This window comes from Diadema antillarum, unplaced genomic scaffold (assembly GCF_040938485.1).
Source record: "Diadema antillarum isolate AM-2024a unplaced genomic scaffold, OU_Dant_1.0 seq00002227_RagTag, whole genome shotgun sequence".
NCBI lineage: Eukaryota > Metazoa > Echinodermata > Echinoidea > Diadematoida > Diadematidae > Diadema > Diadema antillarum.
In genome coordinates, this window is record NW_027272859.1 from 339,163 (window position 1) to 351,221 (window position 12,059).

Here is a 12,059-nt window from a genome sequence, read left to right on the forward strand (position 1 = left end):
CATCCAGGGGTTGTACTGAGTGTAGAAAACTCTTCCTGGATTTTAGCCTTTTTGGTGGGGGAACATGCTGGAAAAGTGGATGGCGACTGTCATCTTCCTGTTTTGTGCGTTCCACTCTTGAAGATACATCTCTTCTGACTGTAGGAGGGGCAATTCCACACAGCAGGTAGAGGTCATCAATTCGGGTAGGCTTGAGACAACCAGAGATGGCCCTACAAGCTGTATTTAGAACAGGGTCCAGCTTCTTGGCATGTGAGGAACGTCCCCAGACAGGGCATGCATATTCGGCTGCAGAGTAACACAGGGCGAGGGCAGTGCTACGGATGGTTCCTGGGTCTGTTCCCCACTTGGAGTTTGCCAGCTTTCTCAAGATGTTATTCCTGGCTCCCACCTTTGCCTTTGTCTTGCTGACATGGTCCTTGAAACTGAGAGTGCGGTCTAGAGTGACTCCTAGATACACTGGTTTGTCTATGTGTTCTAGTCTCTTGCCATACCAGTGGACCTTCAGTTTGCGGTTTGCATCACGACTCTTGAGATGGAAAGCACTGACTTGAGTCTTATCTGGATTTGCCCGAAGATGGTTTACAGCATAGTAGGTGGTCAGGCCCTCTAGTGCTTCACTTAGCGTTCTTTCATGATCCAGAAATGACTGGGACTGAGAGGCTATGCACAGGTCGTCTGCATACAGGAAGCTCCTGGTCTTCTGGTGGATGGATTGATCATTTGTATAAATGTTGAACAAGAGTGGAGCAAGAACGCTGCCTTGCGGAAGCCCATTTTTCTGTCTGCGCCATCTGCTTCGATCTCCGCTGAGATCAACAAAGAAGCGTCTGTTCTCCAGCATGTTTTGGATCAGAGAAGTCATTCTGGCATCATGTGTAATCTTGTACAGCTTCTGCACGAGTACTCTGTGGTTGACTGTATCGTAAGCTGCAGATAAGTCAACAAAGCAGCACCAGTTATGAGTCCTTCTCATAACCATCCTCAATGAATTGGGTTAGGTTAAGCAGTTGGCTTGTGCAGGACTTTCCAGGTCTGAAACCCGCTTGCTCAGGATCAGCTGCTGATCAATAATGGGTGCCATGCGATTCAGGAGTAGTCTCTCAAACAGTTTGTATGTATGACAGAGCAGAGAGATGGGTCGGAAATTCTTCGGGATGGCAGGATCTTTGCCAGGCTTCAGGATAGCCACAATCTTTGCCCGCCTCCATATCTTAGGTAGCTTGTGGTTATCAGACAGCTGTTGAACATGAATAAGTATCCAAGAGCTTCAACGGAATACAAAATTTCCTGCCTGGCCTTTTCATCGACAGATGGTATATGAGATATCATCAATCCAATGAAACCTTGAAATTCCGTGGTTGAGCGAGCTGCAATGGACAAACTGAAACAAGAGTGGTTATACCTAAATTCTCCCCTAGATAAAGATCACATCATGTTTGGGGGACTTCCGATTCTCTGGAATTTGTTCTATCAACAACCTCCTGGTTTTTAGTATTTCCCCAGTGTCTTTAAAAGAAGGCCTATTATATGAAATACGGGTATGACAGGTTGACAGCATGAAACCTATAATAATGCGCTTTCTTTTTCACATAAAGATTACTGAAACTGGATTATGTGCCTTCAGATGAAGCAATTGACTTACCGCCTTATACCACAAGAGTGATCATTACCTATTTTCACTTAAAGGGCGTTTGCCCGGGGTCATCCCACAAGACCGACACCCATGAGTCGTACAGCCCACAAGTCCTACAGCCCATGCACGAGTTTGACACTAGGCAAATAAAGCCCATGAGACCGACACTAGGTAAAACAGCTTACAAATTTGACTGATACAACACGGAGTTTAATGTGTCGGTCTCGTGGACCTTGTTTGCTTAGTGTCGAACTCATGGGCTGTATGACTCGTGGGCTGTATAGGTCGTAGGCTGTATGACTCGTGGGTGTCGGTCTCGTGACGTGCAGCCGTTTGCCCAAAAAGCGCCCTCTTGTTGCCCTCCACAAACAACCGTCACCGTTTTCAACTGTCTAATGAACGTACACACAAACATAATTACATTTGACATCTGAGATATTTTTTTCTACGGTATCGTTACTATTTCTTTTATTAGTAGTTTTTCAAAGTCATTTGGATTTAAAGACTTCATTATTTCTACTTTGTCATCTGTATTATTATTATCAATGTCTTATTTACCGTGCCATGGTCTCATGATGAAGGTGGCTTTCAATATCAAAAGGGAACTTAAAGGGGTGTACATGGTATAGTATGGGTTGAGATGAGTATTGGGCTTCCAACTTGTTGAGAGATACCAAGAAACCACTTATGAATTACTACAGAGCATACCATTCTAAGAGGAATTCGAAATTTGATGAAAATTGGTTTTGGAATGGCGAAGACATTCCAAAACAAAGTAAAACAAAGCTACCGTAATGAAAGATGGGTCCCACTTTTACGTAGGATTGCTCTCTTTTTTTAATATCTCGGCCATTTCAAAACCAATTATTGTCAAATAAACGTTGAATTCCTCTTGGAATGACATGCTCTTTCATATTTTATAAGAGGTTTCTCATTATCTCAACAAAAACGTTAGAAACCTGTAGTTTGGTTTCAACCAAAACTACAGTATAAAATCCCTTTAGGATTTTCGCCACGGGGACGTTCAGAGGAAAAAGAAATGTTCTACCCATGCGCAAAATTGCTTGTGAAACGTTTTTTTTTTTTTTTTTTTTTTTTTTTTTAGTTTTCACTACACGTTCTGGGCCATTATTGCTTTCGCTCAATTCACGACGCAGAGAGCTACTTGACGCACCGATCATATCATATCGGTGCGACATTTTACTTTGTATACTTGCGTCCTTGCGTAATCTGAAGCTATTTTGCAACACAAAGCATGGAAAGAAGAAAACGGGCAGAACAATTGTCGTCTAATCGTCTGCGTCGCAAATCTAAAACTCCCTTTCATATTTTGTTTGCAAACTTTTTTTTTTTGACTTCAGAATTCCAGAACGTCCTGCTTTTTGATGTGATAACATCTGAACATTTACCATTCTGTTCGTCTGATGGCACTCTTCTTTAATCGAAGTCCACCTGCACTTGTTCGCAACTAAAGGGGGGGGGGGGGGAAGGGGGGGGGGTCTCTTCCCAATTTCAGCTTAACACATCCAGTTCCGACAGCGATGAAGGAAAATGAGTCTTAAATCTCAAGAACACATTCACTGAAATAGAAATAACTATATATATATATATGCATAAATTCCATATACAGTGCTCCTTTTTATCAAAACAAAAATGACGTGCAAATTCATGATCGTGAACGGCTGAGTATATGTCACTTTCTCTCCTTCCAACAGATTTACAAGAGCGGATACCGCAATATCTATGGGCTAGATGTATCGGCAGAGTCCTTGAGGGTAGCCGAAGAGAAGGGAACCTACCGACAAGCATTCCAGGCAGATATATGCGGCAATCGGCCGATAGACGTCCCAGACGGTATGACTGGATTATCGCTATAAGAGTATAATCAATGATAACATATCGCTCCAAAGAAAAATCAAAGACAAAAACAAAAAAAAAAAATAGTGTGAGTGTGAGTGTGAGTGTGAGTGTGTGTGTGTGTGTGTGTGTGTGCTGAGTGTGTGTGTCTGAGTGCGTGTTTGGGAGTATCCTACATTCTGCATCAAGTTGCATAAAATATGCCTGAGAATGAACGAGTATCGTTGCCTGCATAACAATTTTGTTAATAATAAAGCATAAATGCCTATCCATTTTAAACGCTGACCTGACAGTAACACTGCAACTACGGCTGCTCTCAATCACTCTTTTAAAGGGAGCGCAAAGTTTTGGTTGGAACCTAACTTTCTAATATTTCTGGGGGAGATAATGATAAACCTTACATGAAATATGAAAGAGTATGTAATTCCAAGAGGGGTTCAACGTTTATTTGATGAAAGTCGGTTTTAAACTGGCTGAGATATCAAAAAGAGTATTCATATAAATGAAAAGCGGGAACCACTTTTAATTAGGATCGCTTTGTTTTACTTTGTTTTCGGAAGTCTCAGCAAATCCAAAACCCATTTTCATCGAATAAACTTAAAATGGTATGCTCTGTACTATTTCGTAAATGGTTTCTTGGTATCTGATATGTTTGGTATCTGACAAAAAAAAAAATCAAAGCCAAATTCTCATCTCCACTAGAATTCAGGTGAATAAATTTCGTTGAGACAGAGGACGTACGATACAATTAAGAATATTTATTTTTTCAGTGTTGTCATAATTTAAATAAGGTATCATGCCGCTGAACAAGGGGAAAAAACCCCCATGGAATTATAACATGAACATAATGAGATTTTTTATTCATTTTGCCTACCATAGATCATTTTGACGTTGTGTCCAGTACCGGCTGTTTTTTACCCGGTCACCTTACGGGAGACTGCTTGCCAGAGATGGTTCGTCTTACAAAGTCAGGTCAGTAGAAATGTCGTTAAGATATGTTCGTAACATTTCTTTTTGATTTTTCATTCACACAGTTCATACTGTATGTTGTCTGGTCAGATAAAAGCGTATTCTTTTTTTTTTTTTTAAGATTCGGTATTGTATACAAGCATTGTCATTCTGTAGCATTCTATCCAATAACGTGCTGGTATGATATGACGTGAAATTCTGCTGCCACGAAGTTAGGGGCATGGGAACTACAGAGCTGGGATTGAAAATAAGTGGTAAGATCTTGGTTAGTACAACTGTACATGCAAATTAATTATATGCTTATGTTCTATCCTGAATAACCAGGTGTCCCGCCTGTTTTATCTAAAAATGCAGTTTCAGAGATAATGCAATATGTTACAAAAATTAATCATCTTATGAAGACGGGAAGTTTGACTTCTTTTAATTTCGTGTTTACTTTTTTGCTTGTTATTTATTCATCTATCTATTTTTTATTATTATTATTATCATTATTGTTATTATTATCATTATCATAAATTATATCATTATTGTTGTTGTTGTTATTTTTGTGCAGGTGGACACATCATCATCACAGTAAGAGAGAAGGAATTCGAGCAGGAAATTGGTGGAATGAACTTAAAGAGCGCCATTATCAAGCAAACGGACATGGGCGCCATCAAAAGGAAATGTCATGATCGAGGATTCTACATCAGAGAGAAGGGGGAGGATATCCAGGGTTTAACTCTGGTATATTACGTCGTATAACATCTCAACCCAATCTTATCGTCCATACAAGTGGGTTATGAGCTTTTCAGGTTTCTTATATTAAGAAATCTACGTCCAGATAATTCAGCATGGCATACGAATTGCGCTAGTGAAGATACCTAATATTATGCTTGGTCACATCGGTACCGCGTGACATTGATTTGGTCACAGTTCACGGTCGTGAACTATTCTTACACGGGGAATCTCCGTAGCCTATATAGTATATTATAGACAAATCAATGTTAAGTTAATCATACACTTTATTTAATATTACAAATGGTACCTGCATGAACTATTGCAGTCAATAATCAATTATGTATTCCAAATGCATAATCAGCCCTCGTGCTATTCTTCTTCACTTGCACTTGGGCTGATTATGGTTATAATAATAATGATGATAGTAATCATCATCATCACCATCATCATCATCAGTCATGATACATGTAACTTATATTGCACTAAATCCACTCTGTAAAGTGCTCAAGGTGCATACACTGTAATTAATCCTGTCTGTGGATACATTATAGGGAGTTTTGAATTTGCGGCGCGGACGTTTGAGACGACGAGTGCGTTGGACATTCTTCTCTCCCCCTGCATGCGTCGTGCTGAAAAGTAGCTTTAGATTACGCCGAGAAGCATCCTCTGAAAAATAAAATGGCGCCCCCATTATGGGTGCATGAAGTAGCTCTCTACGTCGTGAATTGAGCGGACGTAAAAATAGCCCAGAACGCGTTGTGAAAAACTCAGACGACACAAGCTATAAATAGATCCACTTTACGCGCGTTTTGCACATGAGCAGAACATGTTTTTTTTTTTCCTTTGAACGTCCCCGTCGCGAAAATCTAAGCTCCCTATTACAACCAGCACTGACCACTGACAATGCTCACTCTCCACTCCCTATAGGGAGCATTCCAGCCAGTCGCCAATTCACAAAAAATGCGCACAAATCATGTATTAATATAGACACTTTGCCCAAGAGCAGAAAAAAGGGTCATTTGTACCAACAGGCATTTTTGTTTGTAAATTCACTGAGATAAGCATCTGTGATGCAATGATTATTTATGTGATCCTTATCTCAATGGTGATTGCCAGCACATTCGCCTGACAGCAAGACTATTTCGCAATATACAAGGAAATAGGCTATTATTGTATTCATTACAAAACAATGAAATAGATGTCTGCTAAATTGTCAACTGATGGAGTATTCTGATCACCTGCCCTAAACGCAAGCTCATTCTTTGTTTGAACATGAATATGTGTACATGAGCTAATTACGAACTGATTCGTTGTTTGTTGTGCGTGATAACTAGTGGAGTGCTCTGAAGATCATGTATTATTTACATTAATCTACGATACTTGCAAAAGTTGTAGTACTGTAAGTAGTAGTGGTAAGATAAATGGTAAATTCATGCATCATAACTATGTTAAATTTTGTTTCATATAGTATACAGGCGGCTGAAGAAAAATATCACCATATACTAAAGTGTACTTTCTTCTGAGTTAAACTGCCATTTCTATTTGGGTTAGTGCTTATGATGAAGAAACTGACACTAAGTCTTGTCTCATATTCTGCTCACCATAATTTGGAAGACCAAAATGCGATAAATGTACATCGTATTTAAATAGCGGACACATTTTATGCCCAAAAAGGGAAGTCGCCCTCTCATATTATTCTTCACTCAAAACTTTGAAAACATACATGCGAAAAAAGTGTCCCTTTCTCCGAGTTAAATGTTGTCTTTGTTTTGTTTTTCTTGGTGGGGGATATTTCATTTCATTTATTTATTGTCCATAAATTGGGCATGCCCCCCCCCCCAAAAAAAAAGAGGAAAATCTTCATGAATAAGGTGGCATACATGGTTACACATGCAAAAAGCGCTCAAAATGAAATACAAGAGGTAATGAAAATAACCCACATTGAATAAACTCAGAAATCATTACATCCAATACCCTCCCCCCCCCCCAAAAAAAAAAAAATACATCCACGACATAACGTAACGATAATGTGGTAACACCAAGAAATATGACGCTTTGCATTCAGGTAATGTGTATTCTGTCTTTGTGAAAGAGCATGCTTGAAGACTCGTTCAAAGAAGGCTTGAAGAATTGCCTCAGCAGTGCATTTTCCGTGAACCCCTGTCGAGCAGGGTCCGCTTGAACAATACAGTATTATATATTTCCTTTGATTAAAAATGTCCAAATGTTTCACACAAAGTACTGAGTTAGTAACTACCATTCCTCAAAAAAATGTGAATAAAAGATAAGGTGCTTTGGAAATATGTGAGTGCACAAGATTTATTTGTCCTTTTAGCGTTTTTTTTTTTGTGTGTGTGTGTGTGTAAAATTTGATATTTTTTGTGGAAGAAGTGAAATTGCTAAAAAGTGCAATACACATTTGAAAGCAAAAGTGTTTGTTATTTAGCTTTAAATATTGCTTCCATAGAAGCTTCCATAATGCAGGCATTTACAACCGTATAACATTACCAAAGATGAATCAGTAGTTCAATTCAAGTTCGAGTTCAAGTTTATTTCCGTTGGCCAGAACATTATATGCGTCATAATTTCTTTCCTGACAAAAATAATGTAAACGAGGCAATGTTTATTGAACAGAGTACACAACAATAATTGAAACCTTATAGTAACGACACATTGTAATGAGTATACTGAAGTATGTAATGTGAACGATGAACAGTATGCAGTAGGCGTTTTCACATCAGCCCGATAAAAATCCAAGGTCGAGATATTTTTCGCGATTGCGAAATAGCGGGCTAATTCATTTCTTATTCACATCAGCCCGAGGAGAATTAGCACGATTTTTTTTTCGAGCTAATTCGACAGCTGAGTATGTGAAAACAGCATCAGTAATGTGTGTGCCCTCTCAAAAATTCCTCATGATTTGTGTGCAGTTTGCCTCGATCGATTGGGTCACACACGCTAGGCATGATGGGATGCATCGCGCTAATTTCTCGAGTCGTTTTCACATTATCAAATAGCGCGCTACTGTCCCGCTATTTCAGAAATTTCCCGAGTTGGACTCGAGAAATTTTCTCGATCAGAGCGATGCACTAGACGTTTTCATATCAGCCCGATGTTTCGAAATAGCGCGCTACTTTCTGACTTGGGAAATTGAAAAATATCTCGAGCTTGGATTTTTATCGGGCTGATGTGAAAACGCCTAATTAGTGCGCTAATTTGTGTTAACATTATCAAATAGCGCGATATTTCGCTATCGGGATAATTTCCCAAGTCAGAAAATAGCGCGCTATTTCGAAACATCGGGCTGATTTGAAAACGCCTAGTGTGGCAAAAATGGAGTGACCCTTTGAAAAGACAACGCTTGTTGAATGTGGATGCCTCTTGAAAAAAAAAATCAATGCAAAATTGGTTTAAACAACAACAACAACAAAAAGAAGAAGAAGAACAATTAAACAATGTTAAAGCACAATGGTTGGAAACTATAATACATATTTTATCTGAATGTAGAAAGATGGGGACGAAAGGAAGTGAGATATGTGAAGTGAAATGAAAATACACTCAAATTTTTCACAGTTGAACAACATTTAAGCACACAGTACGAACACACGCACGCTCGTACACACACAATTACACTCACAAAAAGGCACCACATGGATGAATAAGTTTTAATGAATAAATGTTTAGACAAATGACACATCTAAATACCGATAAATGTATGTAAGTTATTGTACACACACACACATATATATTTCATATATATATGTGATTATATATATTATAATATATACTATACACATACACGTGCAGATGTATATAGACATATAATATGCTATACATTGTATACATATGTATACCGGGTGTCCCAAAAAAAAAAGCGGAACGGTGGATTTTAAGTACCTTGCGGTCTAAAAGTTATATATCTTTTGACATCATTGGAAAGAATACTCTTTCTAATGATGTCAAAAAATATATCACTTTTAGAACGCAAGGTACTGAAAATCCATTTTTTTGGGACACCCGGTATATATATAATACAGGTATAGACATATTTTATGCATACATCAGTGCATGAGAACACACATCCAATCTGATGTATGAAATGAAAGAGAAGGAAGCGGAGAGAAGTCACTTAGGCCAAAAGAAAACCGTCTAGGAAAGAATACAAATATTAGATAATAACGTACTATGGAACCGACACAGAGAGTGCGATCATTAAAAAAAACCCACAAAAAACACGAGAGGTAGGGGGCCTACCATATACTCCCATCTACGAGATCTCTTTCTCTGTTTCTCGTTTTGAATATCTCATCATATCAATATGCTACTTCACCACATATTTCATATATTCAAAAGGAAATTAAGAAAAGAGAAAATATTTTATATTATAGTGTCAGTTTTTGTGCTGAGGTTATCACCATCGCTGTCTCGAGTCATGCACGGCTCAAAGTCAGCGGGGAGAGCGCGGGAAGCTATCAGACAGGCATTCGGTTCGGACCGGGGACTCATCCGCTGCTTTGTATGGTGCGACTCTTAATCAGACCTGCTTTGGTTTCAACTTGGGAGCAAGTATGCTTGCAGGTTGGCTAGTAACTGATCAGTGGGAATCAGTGGGAATGTTGGGGGATGATTGTTCCAATCCTTGTGGGATTCATTTAATAGTACATTATATCTATTGTTGTATGAAATTATTCGCTTCAGAATGGTCTCATATTCAAGTAATGTGCAGTTTAATGTTTCTAGGTTAGCATGCCTGTGCCATGCAGTGACGGGACATTAAACTGCACATTACTTGAATATGAGACCGTTCTGAAGCAAATAATGTTCACACAACAATAGATATATAATGTACTCCTAAATGAATCCCACAAGAATTGGAACAATCATCCCCCAGCATTCCCACTGATTCCCACTGATCAGTTACTAGCCATCCCCTTTAATTGTACAGTGCAATTTAGACGTTCCTGACTTTAGAATATTGAAAATATGGTTTAACCCATTCGTCACTAAACCGCCCGAAATCGCCTGTCTAACTCCCTAAAACGCCCGAAACTGCCCGTCCGTTTTCTTTTTACTGATTCTATGCTTTACCATTTTTGTTTTCATATAGAATATTATAATTATGTTATTTGAAAGAAGTCAAATTTCAACAAAAGTAGTTCAGAATTGTATCTGTGACACACCATTCTCTAATTGTTAAAGTCTATAGACTTTCAAGTTCTTATTCTCTGTTATCAAAGGACACTGGACTAAGTGAAATAACTAAATTTTTTTTTGTCGAAAACGAAATAAGTTTTGAAATTGAACTTGAAAATAAACGTGACTTATTATAAACAAAAAATAACCATGTAAACAAAAATAAACATGTAGTGATTTAAATTTCAGAAAGTTGTCGAAATTAGAGCAATATTGTATCTTCCATGGCACCATTTATCATAAGCTATTGTGTAACTTCAGTTGTTAAAGGGTTGAAAGAAATTATCAATATTTCATTTTTGTAAATAATTCATGATGTGTTGGTTTCATCATCTTCGAGAAACGCATGTTTAGTTTGACCAAGGAGGTTCGAGAAATGGAGTCACAACAGTCTTATTCGCTTTGATCCCATGCTCGAAGCCGCCACTCAAAAATGTTTGAAGTATGTGTCAAACTGGATCTGCCACTCAGATGCGAAGACAATTGACTCGTGTCTCATTGCATAATAACCAGCCACTTTCCAAGGAAGATATGTCTTTGTGATGGTAATTACTTTTCGCTATCCCTACTTACAAACGATGGGCGGTAGACAATGGTAAAGGCACGGGGGCGCGCAAATAGAAATTGCTCAAATATTGCTGAAATAGATATCAAAATTACTCGACTGTACGTGTCTGTACGCTAATCTGACATATTAATTTATAAAGAACTATACTTGAAGATGATACCATATTAGTTTCATTTGGCGAAAATAAGGAGAAAAGTGAAAAAAAAACCGGCTTTCCATGAGGGTAAACTTTCAAACACTTTCACAAAATACAGCTCAGATTTACACTTTTGCACATAATTATCGAACGGAATTGACTTTTGTTTTATATGCTTTGTCATTAGGTGAAATTTCATTGCATTTGATATATAAACGAGCAGCATATACCCGATGTTAATTATGTTAGCGTTAAAAATGAATCTTCAGATTGCTCAGAAAGATGGCGGCTTCAAGCATCGAACATCAAAGGCACAAAGGGCGGTGAGTTGGCTCAGTCGGTAGCGCGTCTGCCTCACGATCACGCGGCCCGGGTTCGAACCCGAGTCTGGACTGAGCAATGTTGTGTGTAAACATACCGTCCCCTCTAGCAAGAGGCAAAACACTCTGTCCCTCGGATAGGACATATATTGGAGGTCCCGTGTTTGAGAGAGTCACAGCTCATGCACGTAAAAGATCCCGCTTCATTTATTCATCGCAAAGAGCAGGGTGTCTAACCCGGTGAAGTGGTCCCACCCCACATCCAACTGGACCCCATGGAAGACCAGCTTAGTGTATAGCTGAATATGGGCTATCCAGCCATCTTCACAGATGGAAAATGAACAACAACAACAACAACAACAACAAATGCACCTGTGGAAATCTTTCGTCCATCCATAGAAAACTGACAGCTGATTGAATAATTATAGTCAGTTGTAAATCCATCTCTCGAACCTCCTTGGTTTGACGTTTAATCATTACAATGATTCGCTGGTATTTCTTTTGAATATCTATCGGAAGTAATCAGCTGCAGTGCGATCCTTCAACTTTTGAACTCGATTGTCTTGGATACAAGCATGTTATTTGATTTTGCGATTTTAGATATCTCCTTTGTGCACGGACTACATTTTTTTTTTTTAGTCAAGGTCTTTGTAGGAATGA

The 12,059-nt window shown here is 38.7% G+C and overlaps 1 protein-coding gene across 1 annotated transcript; it reads left to right on the top strand.

Moving 5' to 3' along the window:
• Positions 1–874: 874 nt before the first annotated feature.
• On the top strand, positions 875–5,206 carry LOC139714304 (uncharacterized). Its single transcript, XM_071626018.1, has 4 exons — positions 875–925; positions 3,352–3,490; positions 4,373–4,465; positions 5,016–5,206. Exons 1-4 carry the CDS (start codon positions 875–877, stop codon positions 5,204–5,206), a joined length of 474 nt encoding a protein of 157 aa, XP_071482119.1.
• The last annotated feature ends 6,853 nt before the right edge of the window (positions 5,207–12,059 follow it).